Consider the following 24,671-nt stretch of genomic DNA (forward strand, 5'->3'; position numbering starts at 1 on the left):
GATTCTTCTTCGCTCCGAGCTTTAATCACATCTCTCCACCACGGGGCCTTTATTTCCACTGGCAGGGCGAGGACAAAAGGATGCTGCCGAGCTTCACCCCCACCACACACACACACACACACACACACACACACACACACACACACACAGCCACACAAGGTGAACTTCAGTTTAAAACACCCAGGGTTTAGGCAGGAAGAGACAAGAAAAAAAAACAGTGTCTAGCTCACAATGATTTGACCCTCTTCCCCAACCCCCCATAACATGGTCAGAGCCATATGCAGAGGAACCTCCACAGCTTGACCGTATCATTAGTGGCCATTTCAGAAAACCCAAGAGTGTAACGCTGACAGCCAAGTCACTCTTGCCGTCCTGTGTTTGGTTCTGTTTGGCTTTGGGAGGTGTAACTAGCGCTGCAGACTGCGGCTTCGCTGGACCGCCACGCTGCACAGACCGAGGCCGACACCAGAGTGTGACATTATCACACAGGAGGGAAGCCCCGGGCTTGTCCTCAGTGAAAATGACCCGGCTCTTAGCAGCCCAGACATGGGAGATCGTGTGCTCCTGCGGTTTTGTGAAATACGTTGAACGTGTTTAAGCACCTTGCGGACGTGGATCCAGTAGATCTAGTTCCCTGGTGGGTGCATAACAGGGAAACGGTCACTCTCTCTCTCTCTCTCTCTCTCTCTCTCTCTTTCTCATCCGTCTCTCTCTCTCTCTCTCCCTTACTGACCACACAACCACAGTAGACCCACAGCACTGTCCGTCTTTACAATATTTGGCCCTAAGTGTATGCATGTGCATACAGTAGATGAGTAAATGAAGTGTGCGTGCGTGCGTGCGTGCGTGCGTGCGTGCGTGCGTGCGTGCGTGTCTGTAAGGGCTGTCAGCACCCTTTCTTCCACTCACCTCCAATCTCTCCTGCTTGACTTCGTCCACGTCATCCTCCTCCAGCAGGGCCAAGAATTCCCCCGTCTGGTCAATGGAGCTGAGGAAGTCCTGGACCAGCCGTTTCCTTTTGTTCACACTGCTGCTGCTGTATTTGTCTGTAAGTGGGCACAGACAGAGGTAGGAGGTTTGTGTGTGTGTGTGTGTGTGTGTGTATATATATGTGGATTTACATCTGGGAAGCAGCTGTGGTTGTTTACACCTGACTCAGTGGAGGGACATGCTGGAGGCTGAATCCACACGCCTCCATGCATTGTTTTTTCCCTTACCTTCAGTCACCTCACCCAGACTACACACACACACACACACACACACACACACACACACACACACACACACACACACACACACACACACACACACACACCTCACCTTACGGCTTGAGGAATTATAACTCACAGTTATACAATTATTTCTTGTTTGACAGGATCTCTATGCAGTGTGTTACAGGAGTCAGAGGTGTCACTGTTGGGTGTATTGGGGGGGGGGGCGCGGTAAGATGCTGACTGTTTCACTGTTTCAGGGCTTGATGAGAGATCTCTTTGTTCAACCCTGGGTTGCACACTGAGGGCATATCTTGAGGTTCATGACAGTTTATGGAAGGCAAGGGCATAGCTCATAACATTTCTCTGCCCTCGTCAACTTAATGAGATCACTCGCAGGCTCAGAGTCCCAGCAGCAGCAGAGTTCAGTGTCTTTCCTCCTGCTGACCAAAATCCTATGTCCATCTAGCTCAGGTTGAGTTTTAAAATCCAATTCACACTGTAAGAAAATGTTTTTAAAAAAGATTTTCTAGTTTGGTTTCCTGAGTGAGGATACAATACAGACTGCTTACATGAGAAGCAGGAATAGCAATGTTTAGTCTTTCTGAGCTTTTTTTTTTTCCTGAGGCAATGCCTTGTTCAGGATGATGTCTCAAACTTTTTTTTCATCAATTGGATGAAATTTATGACACCTTAATGACTGCAAATTTATGTGACTAAAGTTCTTTCAGAACTGTTGCATCTAAACCTTGAACAGACCTGTAATTGTGGACCCTCTAAATAAACCTGGCAACCCAATCAAAACATGAAGAAATGTCACTTTGTATAAACTTGCCTTCACATTGCACAAATATGTTGACGTACGTAATTAGTCCTATACTTCTGGCTTTAATGTTTTCTAAATTTGCCATTTGATGCAGTGGGGTGTTTACACGAATAAAAGAGCTTGGAAAATCTTGGTTTGGCTATATAGTAAACAAAGCTAATCTGCAGTGATGAAACGGGGGGGAGTAAACAGAGGAAGCATGACCATCTTTGATGAAATGACAAGCACCCCACTGAAAATGAAAGAAAAAGTCATTAAATAATTAAATTGTTGCATCTGTATGTTTAGAACTGGTTGCACACAATTTTAAGAATAATGGGTTCTTTAAATTGTGATAGTTGCATGCTGTGTTCCACAGCTCTTACTACAAGCTTAATGGCAGTGTGCTTTGACCGTAGTCTTTTACTTGTTTGTTTAAAAACGAATGAAAACAAATTACTTTTTCTGTCTCTGTATTCTTAGTTTAATTTGCTTTATAGTAAGGAGTTTAGAAAAGACTTGTAGTAGAAGCTAACCAGATGAGACCACACACACACACACACACACACACACACACACACACACACACACACACACACACACAGGTTTTTAAGAGGAACACTCAGGACTGAGGCTTAGAGACGTTGAGAGGAGCGTGAGGAGAAGAGGAAAGAGGAAACTGATTTTCAGAGCCATCACAAAACATACTGTACTCACCACACCACATGTCCACCCTATGAACTAGCCCTTGCAAACATGCAGTACTCTACACTCTGGCCTTGGCATGGGTTGGTCATGCCCTGTACAGTACTGCATTTGTACACTGGACTGAATTCTGTTGGGGCCTTTTGTGATAGTCAATGAGTCACCCTTGAGGTACCTCACTAAACAAAATGTTTACAAGGAAACATTACACAACATCCATCTGACCTTTTCCTGGGAGGAGAAAAGGCTTCAGGACATGATGGAGAGAGAGAAGCAGGCCAGAAAGAGAGACAGAGACAGAGAGAGAGAGAAAAAGAGAGACAGAGAGAGAAAGAGAGACTGAGAGAGAAAGAGAGGCAGAGAGAGAGAGAGCGAGAGAGAAGGAGCGAGACAGAGAGAGAGAGAGAGAGAGAGAGAGAGAGAGAGAGAGAGAGAGAGGGCAGTTCTGTTTCCCTACACAGACATGCAGGCTCCTTTTCAATAGACTGAAATGGCGTCTTTTTGGAAGGGCTATGTGTGCATATTATTCCATTTCTCCAGTTACGGGGGTCTTGGATGCAAGGCTAAATGTCCTAATGATTCTCATTTCATGAGAACCTCAGTCAACCTCTTTTTTGGGGGGTTGGCTTTCGCTTCCCCCTCGTTGCCCCCTTTGCCTTCTTGGGGATCCTGATGAGAGCAGGGTCGAAGCCCTGGAGGAAACGCTCGGCAAGAACAGGAGCCGTCATGCCAAAGCTTCTGTCTGCATTCTGGGTAATGACTGCGGCTGATTGACTGTGGCATACACAATTACCTTGGCTGACTCCGGTCATTACTAGTGCCTTCATCTCTGACGGGGGAGAGGGGATTGTGAAACTGAACCCCCGACGCTAGACGGGCCTCGCTCCTCAGACTCTCAGAGACAGAAACAGCGCTGTGCCAAACACACCAGCAAATGCAATCTAGACTGTGGGCACGGTGGCTGGACAGTAAATGTTGTGCATTTGTGGAACGACTGTGCCAAGGGTGGGTGTGTTTGTAGTAGGGAGTAGGGACCATGCAGAGCGCATGCGCTGGGTGAGGGGCATCGGCCGTACCTTGCTCCAGAGGTTCTTCGTCATCAATGGTCTTGAGGACTTTAGACTTGTAGTCTCGGAACTGCATGTACCTCAACAGCCTCCGTACTTTTTTCTATGTGTGTGAGAGAGAAAGAGAGATGGAGAGGGAGAGAGAGAGAGAGAGAGAGAGAGAAGTGGAGGGGTCCAAGGAGAGAGGTGGAGCAAGACAGAAACACAAGATGGGAAGACAGGAGAGAGAGAGAGAAAGAGAGAGAGGGAGAGGGAGGGAATGAGAAACATGAAGTGCAAGTCAGGTAGGGGAAGGCAGGAAGAGAGGGAGGTAGAAGAGTTCAAGAGAGTGAGGGGGGTGGGGAGAGGTCCAGTAGTAAAAGTCATAAATCTGTACAGTTCTGAGAGGAAAGGCACTGTCTTTTTCAACTGATGCAGAAACCAAAGGGGGAAACATTTCATGGATTAGTAATGAAATCAGAGCATGACAGAGTACAGGAACAACCTCTATGGGATGCAGGGCTCACTGTAGCAGAAAAGGAAAACCAATTCCTATGAATATACCAAAAAATAGCAACCAAGTATTAACATTTATGTTTTACTCAATGAAAGGGCACATGAGCCTATGAGAAAATGTTACATAAATAAAATGAACATGGTGGTCATGGAACAGAACTTTTGGTGCAAACTGAGGTGACATTGGGTACTTGTGTATGCACTAGTGTGTGTGTGTTTGTGTGTGTGTGTGTGCGTGAGTGAGAGAGAGAGAGAGAGAGAAAGACATTTTACCTTGTCTTTCCTCATTAAAAACAGAATGTCCTCAGCTGATATGACTCTTGCTCCTCTTAAGAGAGAAACTTCCGCAGCCTGATGGAGCTGAAGAGCAGAGAAGAAGAGGAGGAGGAGGAGGAGTGGGAGGAGAGAAGGAAAGAGGGAAGAGAGATATTTGATTACTAAGTACCTAAGTCTTTGCAGTCATCAGCAATTCATAATAACAATCCAGGGATGTGTTTGCACAAAGTCCAGGGGAGGACGGCAGAATTAGCCAAACTTAACAGTTGGCAAGGCATCTGTTGTTTTGAAAGCCTTGAATGGAGAGATAACGAGTAGTGTGTTTTTCAAAAGGGTGAAGAGAGGAGGGGATGTAAAAACAGCCTGAGAGCTTTTTGATGTCATTAAGAGTTTGGTCTTGGACACTTCCATTGGAAACCCAGATGGACACCTACTGTAGAATCAAAGCTGGGCAGACAACTTACTGACAAACACATTTGTGACTGACAGATGACAGTCAAACTGAAATCCATGCAGCGCTGTCACCATCCTCCACATAGCTCACAACATGAATAGTCAGTTACATGGGTCCATAATGCCATTTAGTTAGCAGTTTGTAGTTAGTTAGTTAGCAGTTTGTAGTTAGATAGTTAGTTAGTCAGTCAGTTAGTTAGTTAGTTACAGTAGTTAGTTAGTTAGTTAGTTACGGTAGTTAGTTAGTTAGCAGTGTGTAGTGGGATAGTTAGTTAGTTCGTTAGTTAGTAGGACTTACACATATAAAATAAGTTAATAAAGAGACTTCAAGTTGGAAATGTTTTATATTCTTCCACGAAGTCAACTTCAGCAAAGGGCAATATTACTCTGTAGCAGTTTAAATATAAATGTGTAGGTGTGGAATATGTGGTCCTTCTTTCCATTATTCAGGGCCTAAGCAAAGGTTGCCTATTAAGTCGCTAATTTTATTCTGAGGGTGCTTCTAAAATTTTAATGAATGAAAGGACTTCACTTTTATTAGATTAGGCCCAGCGTAGGGAAATTGGGATGCTGCAATCATATGGAAACAATCTTTATAAGGTCTGGAGAGAGTGAGAAAGAGAGTGAGAGTGAATGACTGAGTTTCTGGGGGAGGGAAAGAGAGAGAGAGAGAGAGAGAGAGAGAGAGAGAGAGGGAGGAAGGGAGATGAAGAATGTCTTTTCAGTGCAGCACTATAATTTGGTTTTATTGCTTAAGAGCCAAAACACCTCATCTATCACTGCCACCTTCCTCACAAAATGATAGCTGTCCACATGTAAATCAGCAAATAAAACAGATGCCGTGGAATTAAGCGAGTTCTTTTGCTCTATGAAAAGACTGCCGTGTCAACATCTTGATATTTTTAACCTTAACCCCTGAAGTGAGAAATGGGCCAAAAAGCTCGACCACTGATTTAAATCTGTTCAAAACCACTCTGATTAAGTGCAGTGCCATCTTAGGACTTGAATGCTGTCTCCATAAACATTGCATATAAAACAAATAAACAACTTAAAAATACATTTTTAGAATTGCCAAACATAACGGAAGAGGGTTCTTGCCAATAGAATCCTTTTAAATGCTAAAATGGTATTGGCTTGCTAACATGACTGATTGAGTAAATGTGTTAAAACAACACCTAGTTTGTTACTATGCATAGTTCAGCAAAGAATTGGTTTTGTTGTATGTATTTATACTTTTATAGGGTATAACAAGATATACAAACATAGGTATATAACTTTCTGCACAGTAATGAATGCAATTATAAAGCAATGTGTAGCATACGCCCTTACAGCTTGAAGCATCAAAACGTCTTGGCACAATGTGAATGGTGACAGCAATGATGACATCACAGATGTTTACAGGCTTATCCAATAGCATCATAACACTTGTTGACTGATTGCTTGTCTGCAGAAGTGACTGGGTACAGAAATATCTGTACAAAATACCCATTATGCATTCATCTGATATCAAATACTATAAATCATAAGGAAAAAGTTGGAAGGTTTTACTGAAAATTATTGTTACTTGATTGGTAATGGTCACACTTCATTTCCCAACCTCCAAACTGTGTACGAGTCCTTTGGATAAAAAGACATCATTTTTACCTGTCCTGGCAAACGTACAGAACTCCATGTAAGTCATTTTTAGGTGCCTGTAAACATTTGTTGGTCATAAATATGTTTGCCTGCAAACACAGGTCTCAGCATGGCACAAGTGTGAGCAGCCCCCACACAGACACACACACAGGGGGCGTTTTGATTTTGACGAGGTACGGGGCCGGCAACGCTTAATTTAGATCCGTCTGGCCTGGCATCCTACCAAAGCCGACAGACCGGCTGCCATGTCTGTCGCTCCCGTTCGGAGACGGACACGTTTTTAATAGACAGAATGCCTTTTAGTGCACATCCCGAGCCTTCATTTAGCACTCTTAATGGCGCCAAATCACACAACAAGCCAGGGCAGTGAGTGACACCTCTAATTATATTTACTCTGCTAAGCATGAAGGGTTGCAGAGCAGGCCTAGTTTGGGGCCCAACACTAGACCAGAGTGAGCACTCTCTGCACTACACTACCTAGAAGGCGGAGGAGGAACTGATCGTTTCATAATGGAAGCTTTAATGTTAAAAAGTGACAGTAAGTCGTGTTGGGATTCATACAACAAGAGAATCACAAAGGAAAATGCAGTCAAGCAGTCTATAACTCGTCTTTTTTATTTTTGATTTTATTCCAACAGAGGGACTGGTGCACTGAAACGCAAACCAGGCCTAGGATTACATTCTCTCTGTACGGCCTTAAAGAAAGTGTGCGTGTGTGCGTATATGTATTTGTGTGTGTGTGTGTGTGTATGTGTGTGCGGTGGGGGGATGGGGGTGTTGGATCAGCAGAAAGCTGGAAGGTGTAGATGAGGTGAGGAACAGGAGAAAGACCTCTTGGCTCCAAAGTGAGCCTTGGAAGTGGTTGGAGAAGGCGACTGGGGAACCTTTAGTCAGTCTCATCTAATGGCCCTTCTGAGGGGAACGGTTTTCATTTCTCCAGAACTTATGAAGGGGAGGGGAGGCCGTGCCGGTGGGCAAACACAAGCACGCCTTTGTTGGTGGCGCGAGTGCAGGAAAACCGACTTAACCAGTCTTTATGATGTTTTAATAACTGCAGAAAAGACTGTGTGGTCCTACACTGCTCAAACTCCAGAGAACATGTTATATAATATAAAGGGCCATGTAAGCTGGGAAGACATTACCATACTGTTGTTTTAATATGTGTTGTCAATTTACATATACTAAAGGTCGATTACATGGAGACAAATGAATATTCTGTGGTTTCATTACCGGGTGGTTGTCACATCTACAGTGTTATGAGATTCGATTACATGCATAATCAACTAGTCTACAACATGTACGTGACCCACATTTCTGTTCCCTTTCCAAAAGTAACAACCAATCAGCAGAGTTCTTGGTGTTAGAGTTTCAGATCTGCATAGTACATGACCGTTATGTGGACACACTCGTTCACTGAAACAAGACAATTGCTGCATTTGGCAGAACTGCAGGATTTCTCAACAGTTTAGATTTTAAATACACCATTACCTCTTCATGTACCCACAATCTTTTTTCCCTTCAGTAAATTAAAAGGAATACATCATATGTATCTATCTAGGTCATATATATAATATATCATCACATTGGTTTAACAGTGTTCAGTCTAACTTAAAGGGCTGTACGTCTAAGTGGGAAGATAACAGAGGTCCGTGTCTGAAGCTGACACGGAATGGTTAAAAGAAATTTTAACCTTACACATTTCCTACTAATAAACTTTCCACTTCCATCTAGAATCGCTGGGCTCGCTGCATACTCCTCTGCTATATATCAGAATAATTCACATAATTGCTCTAATTTTACCGAGTGATCAAAGTTCGTCCCCTGTTGGTGAGCTTTTTCCATGAGGGATGCCTTTGCCCAGGCCCGAACAGTGGGATCACTGTGGACTATTTCCAGTAGCGCGCGCTCTCTCCCACTTTGTTGACAGTTCGGTCGGGCACTGAAGGACTGTTTTACCATTTCTGGGATGCCTGAGCTATCACACCTCTGAAAAGTTAGAGGAAAAATTCTGTTTATTGCCTTTTTGATATAGTAGTTTATGGTTTCTGTGGTCCTAAAACTCAACCAAGAGCAAAACCGGACAGCAGAGGAAGGCCAAACACAGGCTCTCGGAACATGCTACATCTTAACATATGGCCTTGGTCTGATGTGGCCTCCCCTGTACAGTATGAAACATCTACTCTCACCTTGCTTACATTTCAAACTAATGCCCCAACGGAGACAGGAATCGATTTGCCCTTACATTACCATCTCAACTGTAAACTGCACATAACCCGTGCACAAATCAGAGGCCTATGTCCCTGGTCATGGGTGGCTTCCACACTATATACAAATTACAATACAATAAAAAAACAGCAGCAGCTCAGAGCGGCCCTAAACTGCCACTGAGTGCCGATATACACACCTGATATACAGACATTGAGTGGCTATGAACATGTGAATGAATAAGAGGCATGGTAGAGTAAGCGATAGACATACAGGGGGAAAGGAGAGAGAGAGAGGGAGAGAGAGAGAGAGAGAGAGAGAGAGAATGAGAAGGAGAGAGAGGGAGAGAGAGAGGGAGAGAGAATGAGAAGGAGAGAGAGGGAGAGAGAGAGGGAGAGAGAAGGGGAATAGGTGGAGAGAGGAGAGAGAGGGAGAGAGAGGAAAGAAGAGAGGGAGAGAGAGAAAGAGAGAGAGAGCCTGTCAGTCTTATGCTCTAATTAAAGGGATCATTTTTAATTACACCACATTTTCAATTGACATAGGCTTTGGCAAGCTGGTTTATGTCACGTTACAGTGCAGGAAGAAAAGGACTAGCTTTCATGGCATGGGATGGCAGAAGTCAAATAAACACGCCTGCTGAACATAATTTCCTCTGCACGGCTACTGCTTGGGGTTGAAATGAAATCCATTATTTGATTACACTGGAAAAGGTAACAGGAAGCCGAGGGACTATTCCAGTCACAGACTCCTTGTAAAGATCAATTCGGTGTTTCCTTTGAAACGGGAGCAAACAGAGATACTTCATGTTTTCAAAAGCAGGGTCAGAGTCGGACTGTGTTGTTCCTGGTTGCTAGGGGTGGACTTCTTCCACTCGCTGTCCGAACATTTTCAGCCCTCCAGTCTAGGTGTGTGCTCATAGGGTCCTACAGTGAGGCTAATAGGAATTGTCTGACTCGCCCAACGGATCCAAGTCTGACTGAAGCGCATACAGTATATAAATATGCAGCTTTGAAAGGCGACAGTTTCAAGAATACAGATTCAGTACAGAACAACAGTGAATTCACAATACACTTGGAAAGGAAAACAACTATAATTAGAGCTGATCTAAAAACATGAAAAAAATAACGAAAAAGAGCATGGTTATCGCAAGAAGCTGCATTCCGAGACCGCTTGCACAGACAAAATATTTTGCTAGTATTTTGCGGTTTAATGATGGTGTTTGGCAGCGCGAGTTATCAATGTTTTTCCGAGACGAGAAGTCCCTGAGAAGAGCAGAGGTAAACACGACGGCAGCTTCTCATCTGCGCTGCTATCAGTGTGATAGCACAGGGACTAATAACAACTTACTGGGATTGCCTCGCTGCTCTCCTCAAAACAGAGGAGGGTGCTCTGTAAGACACTGTGTCGCACATACACTCTCTTTTGCTGTTGCTCAGCAGCAGGCGAAGATCAGAACATTTATAACTTTGAAATGGGGTCACAAATATTAAAACATGTGGAAGAGACAAAAAACTCAGAAGATTTAGGATAAAAAAAGTACAGGCTGGTGATGGACTTGATGCTTAATGGGGCATACCAAAAAGTTTAGTGACTTCATAGGTGGTGAAAAACACGTGAAAACATGACAGATCATGGCAGCATCAACATCAACAATGTGCTGTACCGAGAAAAAACAGAAAACAACATAAAAGTCCACAACATGCTGCTATGATTAATGTGCACATGAGATCACTTGAAGAGGGCCGATGCAGAGCATTTTATATAAAACCAGCTTAGATAAGAAGATAATATCAAGGAATTTCATGTAAAAAGATAAAAAACATAAACACAAACTAAATTCTGTAAAAGTTAATTAAAACAAAATTTAAAAGCAAATTCATGTTAATTTTGTGAACACCTCAAGGTGTAATATGCTCTAACCTGGCCTTGACAAGCTGTCCACTTCATGCTGTGTTTCATACAACAAAAGCAGCAGCTAAACACTGTTTGACCGTGAGCTCTCACATGTCCCCGTCAGTCCTGACCGTGGGCCTCCATCCCCTGACGGAGCGAGGCTACGGATACGTGCTGCCGCGGCTCCACCAGCTGCACCGCACTTCACTTTGCTTCATTCCCCCTTCAGGAAGTGGCTGGCTAATTGGCCTCGGCACGCTGCGGGCCTCTGACATATCTCAGGAAGAGCACCTGAAGGAGAGGTGACATGCTAATTTCATGCATACCTCCTCCTCCGCCCCCGAATCGTCGCGGCCTGTCGGCACACGGGCCAAACGGCCCCCCGCACCCCCGCTGCATGGTGTGGGGGGAAAAGGGGGGGATCAGGCGCGGGACTGGGTTTCACTCGGGACGCTGCCAGGGCAGACCCTCACAAAAACCAGACCGACCACAGTCCACCAGCATGAATGGCCTCTCAGAACATGAAAATAGTGGAAGATGGCGGGGAGCGGCCGTATTTTTTGACCTGATTGCTAAAAAATAATCTCAAGCAAAACAGGGTCGTCGCTGGTTAGGGACCACCCATGGCGCAGATGTCCACAAAGTAAACAGGAGTCAACAGAAATATAGAGAAGACAACCAGACAAACACCCTCTAAAAACATAAACAAGTCTGAGTATTCTGAGGTTCAAGGTTTTCCCTTTTGCTGAAGAGCCTGATTTGGTGAGGGTAAGCCCTGGCTCAGACTGTAACTGTTCTGCTTTCCGTGCAAAGGTGCCTGCCCTGATTATTTTAACAACTGGCAAATTACCTCATGGTTATGAAGTAAATTTCATGGGGAGGTAGCAGGCTTTAGCCTCACGACAAACTGTGAGTCTATCCTTTATTAGCAAGCTGCCTTGAAATCATATGTAAACGTCATTGAAGAATGAGAGAAATTCCAATCATGTCTGCCCAGTTCAACTCTAAACCTGAGAAGTGAAGGGCCAGCACAAAGTCCTATTCATATTATGGGCACGAAAACCTCACTGGAGCCGGTGAAGCCGATAAAACGCACCATGCATTATTAAGAGAGAGAGAGAAACATGGTTCAAATGTAGCAGATGGCCCCATCCAAACGTTTAGCAGTTAGCTACTGGTAATTACACTGATCTGTGTGATGGACTCTCAACTACATTTATTACAGACACAGACAGGGGGAGATTTTCATGTCCCCAATCAAAATGGTGGCCCCATTTCAACCAGTCGTAGAAAGAAATTGCTGCAGTAGCAAAAGAAACAGGGAGCAAAAACAAGGCCCTGGGGATCAACTGAAACACAGGAATCATAGAAACTTCTTAGGAATAACTGCCTGTGAAAGCGGATCCAGCCAACTTCTGCACCTGGAGCCTGAGGAAGCAGCCGGGCCGAGTGAACCCTGATTCACATGCAGCGCGTCAGGCAGAGCTGATGGCTTTTCACTGCTCTGTTTGGGTTACCAAGGGAGCCTGACATCTACCACCAAGACCTACGAGAAGCACATCAAATCACGAACCAGACAAGGGCTCAATTTCTCAAGGAGAATGATGAATGGTTACCTGGAGAGTGTGAGAGTGTGGAAGTGGACCATTGTAGTGCTCTCATGACAGACATCACAGCACGGGTGAAGTATTGCTAATTACAGTGACTATTAAATAGATTTTTTTTTTAGGAGTGTGAAAAACCCTGAACACCGACTCCTCCGTGGTTATGGATTTCTGATAACACACAAGCCAACATTCATTTGAGTGACAAACGCAGCTACTTCAGTGTCAGACTCTCTGACAAGGCCATGTCACTGAACACTAGGGGTCACTGTAATGATCTCTCCCTCACAGATCCTTACACATAAGCCCCAAAGCCCTTTCCATTCACAAGCCTATTTCCCTTCAGTGCTAGACAGCCAGGCATCAGCAACATCTCAGGGTCAACGCAGAGGGAAACTGGAACTGAGAGAAAAAGAGTGTTATATTTACATGAGACCCTCATACACAAAGCAAACGGGAGTCATTATTATGAATAAACTCAGTTCTTATCAGTTCTGAGAGCAAGTTCATCAATTGTAAACAGGAGGAATACTTCACAGTTCCCAGAAACACAGAGAAATAAATTGTTTCGCTGTGATCGTAAGTGAACACTGAAAGTTCCGGAACTGTCAGTCCCCCTTTAAATGTCCTGCACGTCCAACACACCTTATCAGCCTCTTCATCTCCCAGCTCAGGCGGACAATGTGAGACTGTGCGTCTGCTTATCTGTGTATGTGCATGAGTATGAGTATGTGCATGAGTATGAGTACGTATGTGTGAGTGAGTTTCGGCAAGTTTGTTTCTTGATAGATGAGACTTTTAGGCGTGCTGCCTCTAACTATGCGCGTGTGTGAAAGACATGTAGGTGTGTGGGCCCTGCTATTAATAGGCTCAATATTAGATTGTGGTTGAGGTTTTCCCCTTTATTCTGAGGGGGGTGGGATTGCATCGGCCAATCGGTGAATGACTGAAAACTTCATATCAGGTCCCTGCACAAACACAATGAGTAAATCATGAAACTAAGATGAGCTGGACAGATCATTACTCATAATGACTCACTGGAAAAGTCATGTTCTGTATCGTTTGTTAAGATACATTTGCAAGTAGAGTTGCTATTTAATTTGTTGAATGAAATGTGTGCATAACAAACATCCTCAGCATTTAGAAACTGCAGCAACAGACGGTGAGACATGCATTCTTAGATATGACTATGAGATATAAAGACATGAGGCTCTAACACAACACTAAATATGAGGGTAGGATTACGACTGCATGTTCCATAGCCAGGCCAGAGGGCCACATAAGTATGTTAACAGAGTGTAAAATGAGGAGGCTCACAGACTGGCCAGGAAATGTAGGGGGGAGAAACGCATACACTGGAGTTAACAGCTCACACACACATTTTATATATATATATATATATATATATATATATATATATAAAATACACACACACACACACACACACACACACACAGATATACACACACACCCTTTAACGTCTCCAATCAGTTAACAAATTCTTTAATACGTTTAACTAGTAGTGAATATGGACCAATAATCGGCATCCATCAAGTGTGATGATAAAATGTAAAAAAAAAATCAGGAGAAAAAGCAGACTTTCCATATTTAAAAGCCCCATTGTTTTTAGAAAGGCACCAAATAGCTTTCAAAGCCAGACACCAATTAAGAGGTTATCAAAACAGGCCGGCTAATACAGTTGGTGTGGGTGTGGAAAGAGAGGAAGTGAAGGCACGGCTCTGAGGCCTAATGATTAGCTGGATGGAAACAATCTTTCACCTAAGCAAACATTTAAACACTATGCACTCTCACTACCTCTAGATGAGCATGTGTGAGCATGTGTGTGTGAGCATGTGTGTGTGTGTGTGTGTGTGTGTGTGTATGGGTGAATGCCAGTGTGCATGGATATGCAGATGCCACCATGTGTGTGCTCAGATGAGTCGTGTGTGTGTGTGTGTGCCATGTGTTCTACGCCAGATCACATACATACATACACACACGGCACACTCACCAACAGAGTAGCAGAGAAATGTTTGCGGGCCATCTGGGAAGAATTTATTGTGTAATTTCGTTTATTACCATTGCGGTCTTTGCCTAAGTAGCATGCACACAATTACGGTCCACTCTGCTGGGCTACACCTGGCCTCTCCTAAGAATAATAAATCCAGCCGAGGGGAAGCTGGGGATTAATTGAGGGTTATCACCATCATGCTCCGTTGAATGCTTACGGCCCCAACTGCCGGGGTTATTTATGGTGGCGTAAAAATAAATATTCAAAAGGGTGGCATTACACTTTTTTATCATAACAAACAGACCGTCTTTCCTGAGAGGGCGCCTCCAAACAGAAAGATGAGAAGTCGGGAGATGTGCAGATAACGGCAAAGTCGAAGGCAGACTTGGAGGTGAACAGTTGGTCTTGATCAGATGAGGGGGAGGGGGAGGGGTATCAGGGGAAGTCTCCGAGAGGCTGTGTGTCTATGATCGGCTATATCTCTGTGATACCCTCATATGAAAGCCATTACGGAGAAATATACAAAACATTTGTTTGGCCTTTAGAGAAAAATGAAGAATTGGCCCATTTCTGAATTAGACATAACTACCAGCAATAAGTAGCTGGCATCGTGGCAACATCAGTTGGCGCCACAACATAATGCTCAATAACGTTATTAATAATATTGTACTTTCTGCATTCCTTTGTAGAAAAAAATAAAAAAATGTTTGTGCCCGCACATATACAGTACCTGCTAGCTTTACATGACACAATATTTAGGGAGCATGTTACAACTTTTATCATGCTCTCCGTGGAGCCTGCTGTGTTATACACGGCCCTGGACCTACAGACCTGAGTTATACATCCTTTGGGAGCAGTCACTAAATTACTTTGGGCTGTCCAGGCTTTTAAGTTTGGCAAGTGGGCTCCACAATCGTTTTCAGTCTAGGGATTTATTCCACACCGACCCTTCCGTTTATCTGATTGGAAGTCAAAGCTGCCCCCATATAAATCTGTCTGGAACCGGCCACTGTCCGCAACTACGGCACGAGCAGATGACAGTTTACATTAATGCATTAAGTGAACAAGACAAGAGGGTTCGCTTCCGGACGTGAGGTAAGGGGGAAAGGGGGGCTGAGGCTGCTTCCTCCTGGCCTGCAAGGCAGCTGTGAGCAGCAGTGATTTAGGGAAACAGATGCGAGGCCAGGGGCTCGAGAGCAGCTCCTCAGAACTCCGACTGCCTCCATTGATGTCCCGAAGTGAAATACAGGCTAAGGGATACATGGATGAGGGCCCAGAGAGGAACGGTTTGATTACGTTGCTTGAACATGACGGTGATTTGAAGGGAAGATCCTCCAGCATGTTCGTCGCTAAAATGTGCTATATCCCCACTGTGTGTGGATAGCACTGATATTGCATTGGAACTGAGATGGAAAACAAATGCCCCAGCTAACTGGTACCTTTCAGCACCAATGATCAACTTCTGGTGGGCACCAATGCAAACTATGCAAAACATGCTTACAGTGATGGCAACAGGATCAAAAGAGCAATGGTCTGGTGCTGTGTTGCCTGTTTGATTTATATTTTATATATTCACCTTCTTACAGGCTTCTTACAGGCAATTGTTTACAATTGAAAATAAATACAATATCGAAACAAGCAATCCTTTCCTTTCCTGTGGTAACTCAGTAACAGGAAACCCATCTCAAAAGTAGAAAGATTCAAGCTGACCCGAACAGAACAGGTCAGAACCTTCAATTTTTCTTACATCACATCCACCAATATCGTAAGTCTCCTACACTTCAGTCAGCTCATAGCACCAAGCCCTGCTGGTGAAGACTCCAGCTCTCTGGCTAACATTACTCTGTGGGTGCGACATGGAAACAGGAAAGAAAGAAATAACAGGACCTGTCCAGCGACGAGCCCAAAAGAGGCACATTTCCTCCCTCACCCCATGGCCTCTGGTTGCCGTCGGAGTGAAATTGCAGAGGAGAGGCGAGGGTGTCCCGTCCTGCTAGCTCTCCCAGCACACACCAAACCACTCCGCTGCGTGATTTAAGAGGTCCAGACTCCAGAGGGGAAAGGTCAAAGCAATGAATTTAGTGAGACACTTTCCCCCTCATTGTGGCAAAGGGGCACCATGGAGCTGTGAGGTGAAAGGTTAAAACAGCACGGCATGTCAGAGTCTACTCCAGTTGACCCTCCGCAGATAACTAACACCCCCCCCCCCCCATCACTCTCCACACACACACACACCACCGGGGCAAGGAGCAGTCTGACCCATGAGGCGAAGCCAAGGAAGCTTTGCAGGCAGACAGCAGTCTCTCTCTCGTAAACCAACACACAGGAATGAGAGTGGGAGGTTGGACAGTTAAAATAAACCCCTGTGGGGAAGTCATGTGGGCTTGAAGTCTACTGTAAATGACATGCTAATGAATGAAGTTCATCCCCACCCACATGCCACGTTTTTTACATCACGCATTTCAGGAGGAATTTAGGCCAGTCAGATTTCAATTATACCAGGTCCACCAATTTTTTAATTTCTTTTTAATATAACTAAATTATTTGGCAGTGTGACCTCATGACATCACATCTGACTGGGAAGCTTAGATGACTCCAGAGAGATCACATTGTATTTGTGAATAAGCAATGCCATATAGCTGGCATTTCAAAGGTCATTTATCATTAGATAGATAGATAGATAGATAGATATATACTTTATTGATCCCCAAGGGGAAATTCAAGAAAGAAATATTCATTATATTTCATAGTTAAGACAAATGTGCAAGATTTGATCTATGGATCACTGAAAACATATTTCCATGTATTCAGAAAACTGGATTGACCTTATAGTTCCTATTTTGTTTGTGGTGAGCTTGTGATAATGTGCTAGCAAAGGGGGGTTTACCCATGTGTTTGCACAAGAAATGACAGCACTTGAATTCGCAAGCAGCCCTGTTTACTTTCCTTTGAGCATTTCTGTTTTTTTGTCTTCGGGCCGAGTTGAATGGGGATCGACTTTCAGAGGAGTCTGCTGCAGGGGATTTCTGGGAAGCTTTTTGAAATGGCCGGGCCTTTTGGAATGGTGCAAACTAAAATGGTCAGAGACGGGGCTGCTGCTTCTCATTGTTCTATTTCTGTTTAATTACAGATCTCTCTTCAACCGTTTTCACAGATGTTGTAAATGTCTGTGCCTTTTGTCTGACAGCTCAACGGCTTTCCGTCAGCTCCCCTCCCCTTCCTCAACAAAAGTCTTATGTTTTAAGCAGTACTGTGGAATTTTGGTCTAAAGCTAGCAAGCTCCCTACCTAGAAAGCCTTTAAAGATCTTGCAACATTCCAGCTGAAGATGATGAAAGTTTGCTAACATGCTAACTGATGTCTGTTGGTGTTACTTTTGGTGATGTGCAGTGAAGTAGAGCAGCAACAATTACCCAAATCAATTAATTTGTTTGAGTAATTGTTTTAATAAAAAAGTCAAACGAGTCCATCCTGTTAAATTTGTGGTATCTTGTGGTTTCTGTAACCCCCTATGACAGTAAATAGAATATCTTTAGATGTAGATGAACACAATTTGGGATGTCAACATTTTTCATATTCATTTTAACCATAATCACCATAGTAAATATACAATTAATCAAGGAAATAATCAACGTATTAATGTATGTTTAATGTAGTTGGTATGGGCTTGCTCACGCACAACAGTCAATCTGGTGGAGAATTACCTACTGAACCAATAGATGATGGCTTAGGATGCCTATCAATTGGGCAGATTTACTTTGAGCACAACAATCAGTTGCAGTGCTGAATCATTAATTTTGTTCTTTGGTGCACAACCAAAGCTTTTGCGGTTTTTACAGACAAAAGGCATTACAGTGTTTATTTTATTTTGTAATAAATTAATGCATTTGGTAGCACATTATACAGTATCTGTGAGTTAACATCTTTTACAGTTAAAGCTCCTAGCTGCCAAAACAAATTGGTTCAACTGGATTTGCAACACCAGAGTAGCTATCTCAAGGTCAGAAAATGTTCTCTTCTTGGATATATTATGCACCTCCATGTTGTAAATTTGTAGGAGGAGATGGAGAATATACAGTAAAGAGGTGTGACATGCAAATCTACGATTGACTTACGGAGTTACCATATCGTATGTGACTAAAAAAAAACACACAGTGTCTGGATGGCTTAAGGAGATCTGTGGTAGTCTCACCATGTTGATGAGCTGGGTGTGCACAATGTCCTCCACCAGTGCTGCCGTCTCATGTAGAGGTCTACGCGAGTCTCCCAAGGCAAACCTGGTGGGAATTAGAGAGACAGTCCAAGAGAAACACATCAGTAACAACAAACTCTTATTCTTATCTTACTGTCTATCAGCAGTGCCCTTATGATTAATATGCTTAATTGAAATTCGAATTAAAATATTAACATTGTAAAAAGATCCCTGATAGGAGAGAAAGCAGAGGTTTGTTTTGGCATGCCTCTATCACTACAGCATATTTGAAAGGTCTTCACTGTGTGTGTACGAGCATGATTGTATTGTGTTGCTGTGTGTGTGCATGTGTGTGTGTGCGCGCATGTGTGTGTGCGTGCGTGTGTGTGTGTGTATATACATATGGGAATGAAGTGTTGCTACTGTGCTACTCAGCACATTTGTTTTGTCGATGACATATGTCAGGAAAACCTTTCCAGACATCATTAAAACAATTCCACCAGACAAAGAGATCCCTCTCCTCAGCCAAAGCCCAAGGGTTCAGCTGTAAACATCAACAGGCTAAGATTGCCTTTACTGTACTAGCTCTGTGCATAGCCAGAGAGCTGTTTACAAATACTGAAGCCCTACATTCACAGTTTTTTTCCCACAGAACTCCTGCCAAGGTTCCCCACATTCACTGTGCTTAATATCGACACAGTGGTTTCATCCAATAGAGGCGAAAACCACAGAGCAGCCACACACCCTGGTTTTAACAGAGGGAAAGAAGGAGAGTGCAATGGGAAGTGACCATGGGAAGCTTGAAGCTTAATCTGTCAGTGGCATCATTAACAGACTTAGTGGCGTAAATGATTAGGCTCTCTTTGCAATTTTATCCAATTCTATTTGAAAAAAAAAAAAAAAAAAACTATAGTGAAATTAACATCAGGCATACAGTCAATGAGGATGGCTTTTAAGACATATGGTTATTTGAGCTATTACTTCTAGAGGTCTCTTTCATTGGGCCTTAATGATCTCCCCTGGGCTTGGCATATGAAAGCAGTGTGCCACTCGCTCTTGTGCTGCTTAAGTCATGTGAAATGCTTAGACTGAATGGGAAACTTAGCAAAGCAGTATATTGGTATACTTGTATAACAACATACTGTACCATTGCACTGAAAATATATATATGAGTTCCAAAATGCTTTATATTCTGCGGCCACCTGGATAACTCACATCTTGTTTGTGAAACAAGCCCAGGTATTTCAAATCATCTCATGTCCTGTGTTCATCTGCATTGGGTACTGCTTAAGCAAAGGCACAAAGGAAACAAGACCACCCCAAATCACTGGATCAGGAAGTAATTCACTAGGTAGGAGGAGAGTAAGAGGAAAATATGTGTGGCAGATGGTAACGGCAATGTGAGGGTCGATTATTGACGCTAATCTGGTCCTTATCAATGTCCTACCTGCCAGAGTGCTGCCTTTGAAAAGGTGTGGAGGTCCTGGGGGAGGACATATTTAGTTCCCTACATAAACTTGGGGTCTCTTTGCATCCACAACCAGATCAAAAGACTCGTTTCTAGCTGTGAAACAGAAAGAGGATTATTTTCCTCAAATACCACTTCACCAGCTGGCTCTCCTTTTCATATAGGCCCAAAAAAGACACATAAATGGACATACAGAATCACCTACCCGAGGAAAAAAAAAAAAAAAAAAAAAAAAAACTCTCCATACATCTGGATATTGGATATCTCAGGCATAACCCTGTCAATTAACTTTTATTATATCCCTGTTTCGTTCTTTTCTTCACATGAATACATTTTTAATCCAAATGACTTCCAGAGGAGGACCAGTAATTCGCTCCAGTTGCATAATTTATTCCACTTGTTTAGTCACAAAGCCGTTTCAGTTCAGACCAGGAAACTCTCGAGACAACAGACCTTCTAGGAGCTTGCAGACTGGACAACGATCAATCATTTTTTTCTTTCCGCACAAAACGAGGGAAACCTCTTTTGTCTGTTGTCTCAACAAGTCTTCCAAAATAAAGTGCAGTTTATGGGCGCTGGACAAGCTTCAGTTTAAAGAGACCCAATCAAGAGACTTTGATAGAACACAATTAAGAAGTGCCGGGAAGCAGCAAAACAACAACGGCTGGAACATGAATAATGGCGCAATAAACAGCACAAACAATAAAGTGTAATTGTGAGCATGCATTCCCCCTTCACATGTTGTGAGCATGCTCTCTCTCCTTTGACTAGCTCTGATTTCCAGCCTAATATGACAAGAGTTTTTGTTGCCGTATCAGACATTACAGCACGGCAGACAAGGATCCTCGGAGAGAGAAATAACTCCTCGCCTCCTCGCAGACCCCTGACAAGCATCTGTTTATGCCCAGCAGGCATGCTCCTGAGCCTGCATATACAACACCAAACAAAAGCCTGCCAGATCACAATTGGATTTCTAAAAGTGACTGTGTATTTGGATGGAGCTTTGTGTCCAAATGCATACCGTGAACCGGCGGCCTGTGATTATTTACTTGCGGTGTGGGGGGGACGGCCCCCTCTTGTCTCCCTCAATGACACCAGCCCTCCAGTTTGGCGTGGAATCAGAGAGGCCAGTGGGGACATTGTAAACACATTGATTTGACAACCCCTGATGCCTGGAGAGAAAAAAAAAAACAACTGTACAATTAAATTCCAAATATACAACCCAGAAAAGTCCACAGAAAGCCCTGCCGACTAGTCGCCTGCCAATATTTATAGATTTGGATATGCAGATCTATTTAAAGACGATGATAGGGAGCCCACTAGAGTCGGAATCAGAGAGAGCCATCCACTCCTCCTATCAGCATATCTGTATTCCTCTACATCTGACTCTCTAGTCTACAGCCTTGTACGAATTAGAGACTGCGAGTTGGAGAGAGTCCACGTTCAACTTCTGACCTCCCCAATTAACTGAGCCTTATCCTCTGTACACTAACGCTATGTGAAAACCATGCATCAGTGCAGTTGTGTACAGGTCAAGACTTCTGATAAGAACATCCTCACCTCATATAGGATATACTGTATGTGAACATCACCAATGTCATCTTAGAGCGGTCCAGCTAAGCTGCATGCAGCCATGGAGGCAAAAATAATCAATACAACCAGCAACAGTGGGCATTTATGCCATGACGGTAGGGAAAAAATGCTGGATCTCTTAAATCACCACATCCATTTTCATAACCAAACTATAGGCGGAAACGGTTAATAAAAGAAAATAGCTACTTAGTCTAGTACTTACTACTTGGTGACAGTAACAGGGCATTTTAATGAATCTTAATTCTAAAAAGCATCAAAAGCGCCCTGCAATAATAGTTGTAGGGTTAACCAAAATAAAGCACATTCAATTCATTGAGTGAATTTCCAGACCCAACGCAATTAGTGAGGTTACAGAACAGCCAGACCTATTGTTTTAACAGTTGCCTTTTATTTGTATATTTCTACCAGTTCACGAGTCTTTCATTACACACACACAACACCACAGATGAATCAGTTGTGTGTGAAAAATAAAAAGGGATAATAAGTTGGGTTTGGGCAGACCCAATTCCGCAGCTTGACTAAAGTGCAGCTTAGCGCCATAGAAAGAGTAGATTTATCCTGTTCCATCAGAAACGGCCTTTATCCAAAAGTAAGCACTAAAAACTAGACCATTGAGCAGTTTCACACCCAAGATAAACGTCAGGAAAACAAGTTCTGTTTATTTTATGGACACTTCTGCAGGTTAGCGTGAAGAACCCGAGGCGGTGCTGGCACAGACTGTACACTGACAGGGGAGGAGGAACGGGCCTCTCCTCTCCTCTCACAATGTCCCTGGGCACAGGCCGTTCGTCTGGGGCTGTTTACCTGCTCTTTCACATCACTGAATGGAGACTATGATGTCAAAGACGGGCACACGACATGCATTTTGAGTCTCACATAACTCATCTATTCTGGGGGTTGGGGGAGACACTGCAATAAAGCAAATGTGTTTAGTCCTCAACAGCAGTTTGTTTACTGATTCCCAACATATGAGCTGGAATGTGTGTGTATGATCTTTCCTAACGGTCATCCTTGCTCCATCCAGTGAAAACATACAAACATCACGATCTTTATATATTTTTTATGTTTTCTTTATTTTGAAATGTCTCTCTCTGATGTGCCATGTGATGGATGGTTTATTCTGACTCAGAGGAAGAGGGCCGTGTGGGTTAGCCAGCCAGGCACACACTGTAAACCGGAAGAATCAGCATCTTTCTTACTTGGACTTCACTTTCTTTTCTTATTTTTCTTTTTTAAAGACACAGCCCTGCAGGAAGGACTCAGACTAAGCTTTAGTACTTGTCCAGGTTTCCCCTTATTTTTCCGTTTTGAAATGCATTTACAGTGCGTGTCTTTCACTGTCCGTGCCATGCCGCGCGTCTCTCCTGGCTAAAAGGCGTTTATGGAGATTGGGTGGGGCCGGGGCCGGGCCAGGCTGGTCTGGGCTGGCTCGGACCTAGTCTATTTTGGGACTGTGGGGTGCTTGCCTCCAGAGAGCAAAACAGCCTTGAATTTTGATACAGGAGCCCGACACGGAACGAAAGAGATGAAAAATATTCGGAGAGGCCGGAACTAAGAGATGAGAAAAGAAAAAGAAACATGGATCGTGGAGAAATAAGGTGGTAGTGCAGTGGCTAAGGAGCTTGCAGTAGCCACAGAAGTTATGGGTTCCATTCCCTTTGTGCCCTTGAGCCCCCGAGTTGCTCCAGAGAGACTGGCCCCCTGCACTTGGTATCTGTCCCTATAAGTCCCTTTGAATAAAAGCATCAGCTACATAAATACATAAACATAAATATGGACATCTGAAGTGAGAGAATATGGGCAATGCGGTGCCATAAAAAGGGTCGCTCGGCAGGGTACTGCTTTTACTGCTCCAACTGCACTTGTGTAAAATGTCGAGGTTTGACCTTGTTGGTTGTGCGTACATGTTCAACAGTGTCCTGCTCAACTACACAATTTCCTTAAATCTGTCTGTTTAAAAAATTGTAATGGTATTGGCAGAGACTATCCAAGAAAATAAACGTGTGTAGCAGCTCCAGTCATAACTGAAGGCAGAGTTTGTTATTTTGTTCAATGCATTGGCAGGCAATATTGAGACCTTCAGCACTTATTATGGAGAGCTTATTTGAGTATGTCTGGTCAGAGCGAGCCGGTCCATGTAAAAACTGAAAATACTATTGTAACCGGAGCCTGACATATTAGCTCCATACATAAATGACTTGGCACGAGACCGGGGTGCCGGAGTTTAGTCCATTTGCTCTGGCTTGTCCATTTCATCTCCCTCAAAAAGCTTAATGATCTCACTTTGCCAGGGTTCCCTGAGACGGGCGATATCTAAAATTGTTTAAATTTAGGAAGGCTTGGCAGACTAGCATCACCTTAAAAGAATTTTCCTGAATTGATATAAAGTGTGCATGGTATTGTCATAACTATTCTGAAAAGGTATGGCGGTGCACATCCCGTCTTTTCGGAAGAAAAGCAACTCATCCATCTCTTTTCCCATTTAGAAAGACAGAAAGACAAAGGTGACTGACAAAAAGACTGCCTGCTGTCCCATTTGAAAAGGTGCACATGTCTGGCCCCAGGAAACACCTAATATATTACAAGACCAAAATACTAACAACTGTATATGTGGGGCACTTTCATTTTCTACCAAACCTCTGCAAAAGAACCAGCTGGACCTGAGTGCTCCCCAACATATGAACCCAGCTCCACTTTGCCCAAAGGCCCCAAGAGAATTCCTTTATCACAAACACATGTTACCTGCAAATCACTGTTGCTCTTGCAACCTGAATAATGACGATAAGTGGGTGATTATTGATATGTGCTCTCTCTCTCTCCAGTAATCACATTAAAGCTTCACATGTTTTCAGAGAGATAGGGAATCAAAAGAGGGCTCAGAGCGTTAAAGCCACAAGTATGTAAAGGGCTTATCCCGCCCAGGCCGAGAGAGCTGGCTATGGGAGGCTGGGAGAGTGAGGCTTCTGTGTTTTCATCTGGAGAGTCCAACAGCTTCCATGAGGCTTTTTAAAAGCGATACTTAGGCCACCGCAACAATCCATAGTGTAACCCCAGACAAA

General features: G+C 43.6%; 1 protein-coding gene across 3 annotated transcripts in view; it reads right to left on the minus strand.

The window, feature by feature from the left end:
• supt3h (SPT3 homolog, SAGA and STAGA complex component) overlaps positions 1-24,671 on the minus strand; it is an 88,770-nt gene that overhangs the window by 22,845 nt on the left and 41,254 nt on the right. For all 3 annotated transcript variants that reach the window (XM_076299331.1, XM_076299332.1, XM_076299330.1), the window contains exons 3-6: positions 18,552-18,636; positions 4,557-4,643; positions 3,798-3,891; positions 910-1,046 (exon numbers count right to left, since the gene is read on the minus strand). In XM_076299331.1, the coding sequence (XP_076155446.1) occupies positions 910-1,046; positions 3,798-3,891; positions 4,557-4,643; positions 18,552-18,636 (403 nt within the window). The remainder of the gene's footprint in view (positions 1-909; positions 1,047-3,797; positions 3,892-4,556; positions 4,644-18,551; positions 18,637-24,671) is intronic.

Source organism: Alosa pseudoharengus, unplaced genomic scaffold, assembly GCF_046254945.1.
Source record: "Alosa pseudoharengus isolate Yale_2024_CS ecotype anadromous, Long Island Sound unplaced genomic scaffold, YU_APseudo_1.1 YU_APseudo_1.1_scf_22, whole genome shotgun sequence".
In the NCBI taxonomy this organism is placed as follows: Eukaryota; Metazoa; Chordata; class Actinopteri; order Clupeiformes; family Clupeidae; genus Alosa; species Alosa pseudoharengus.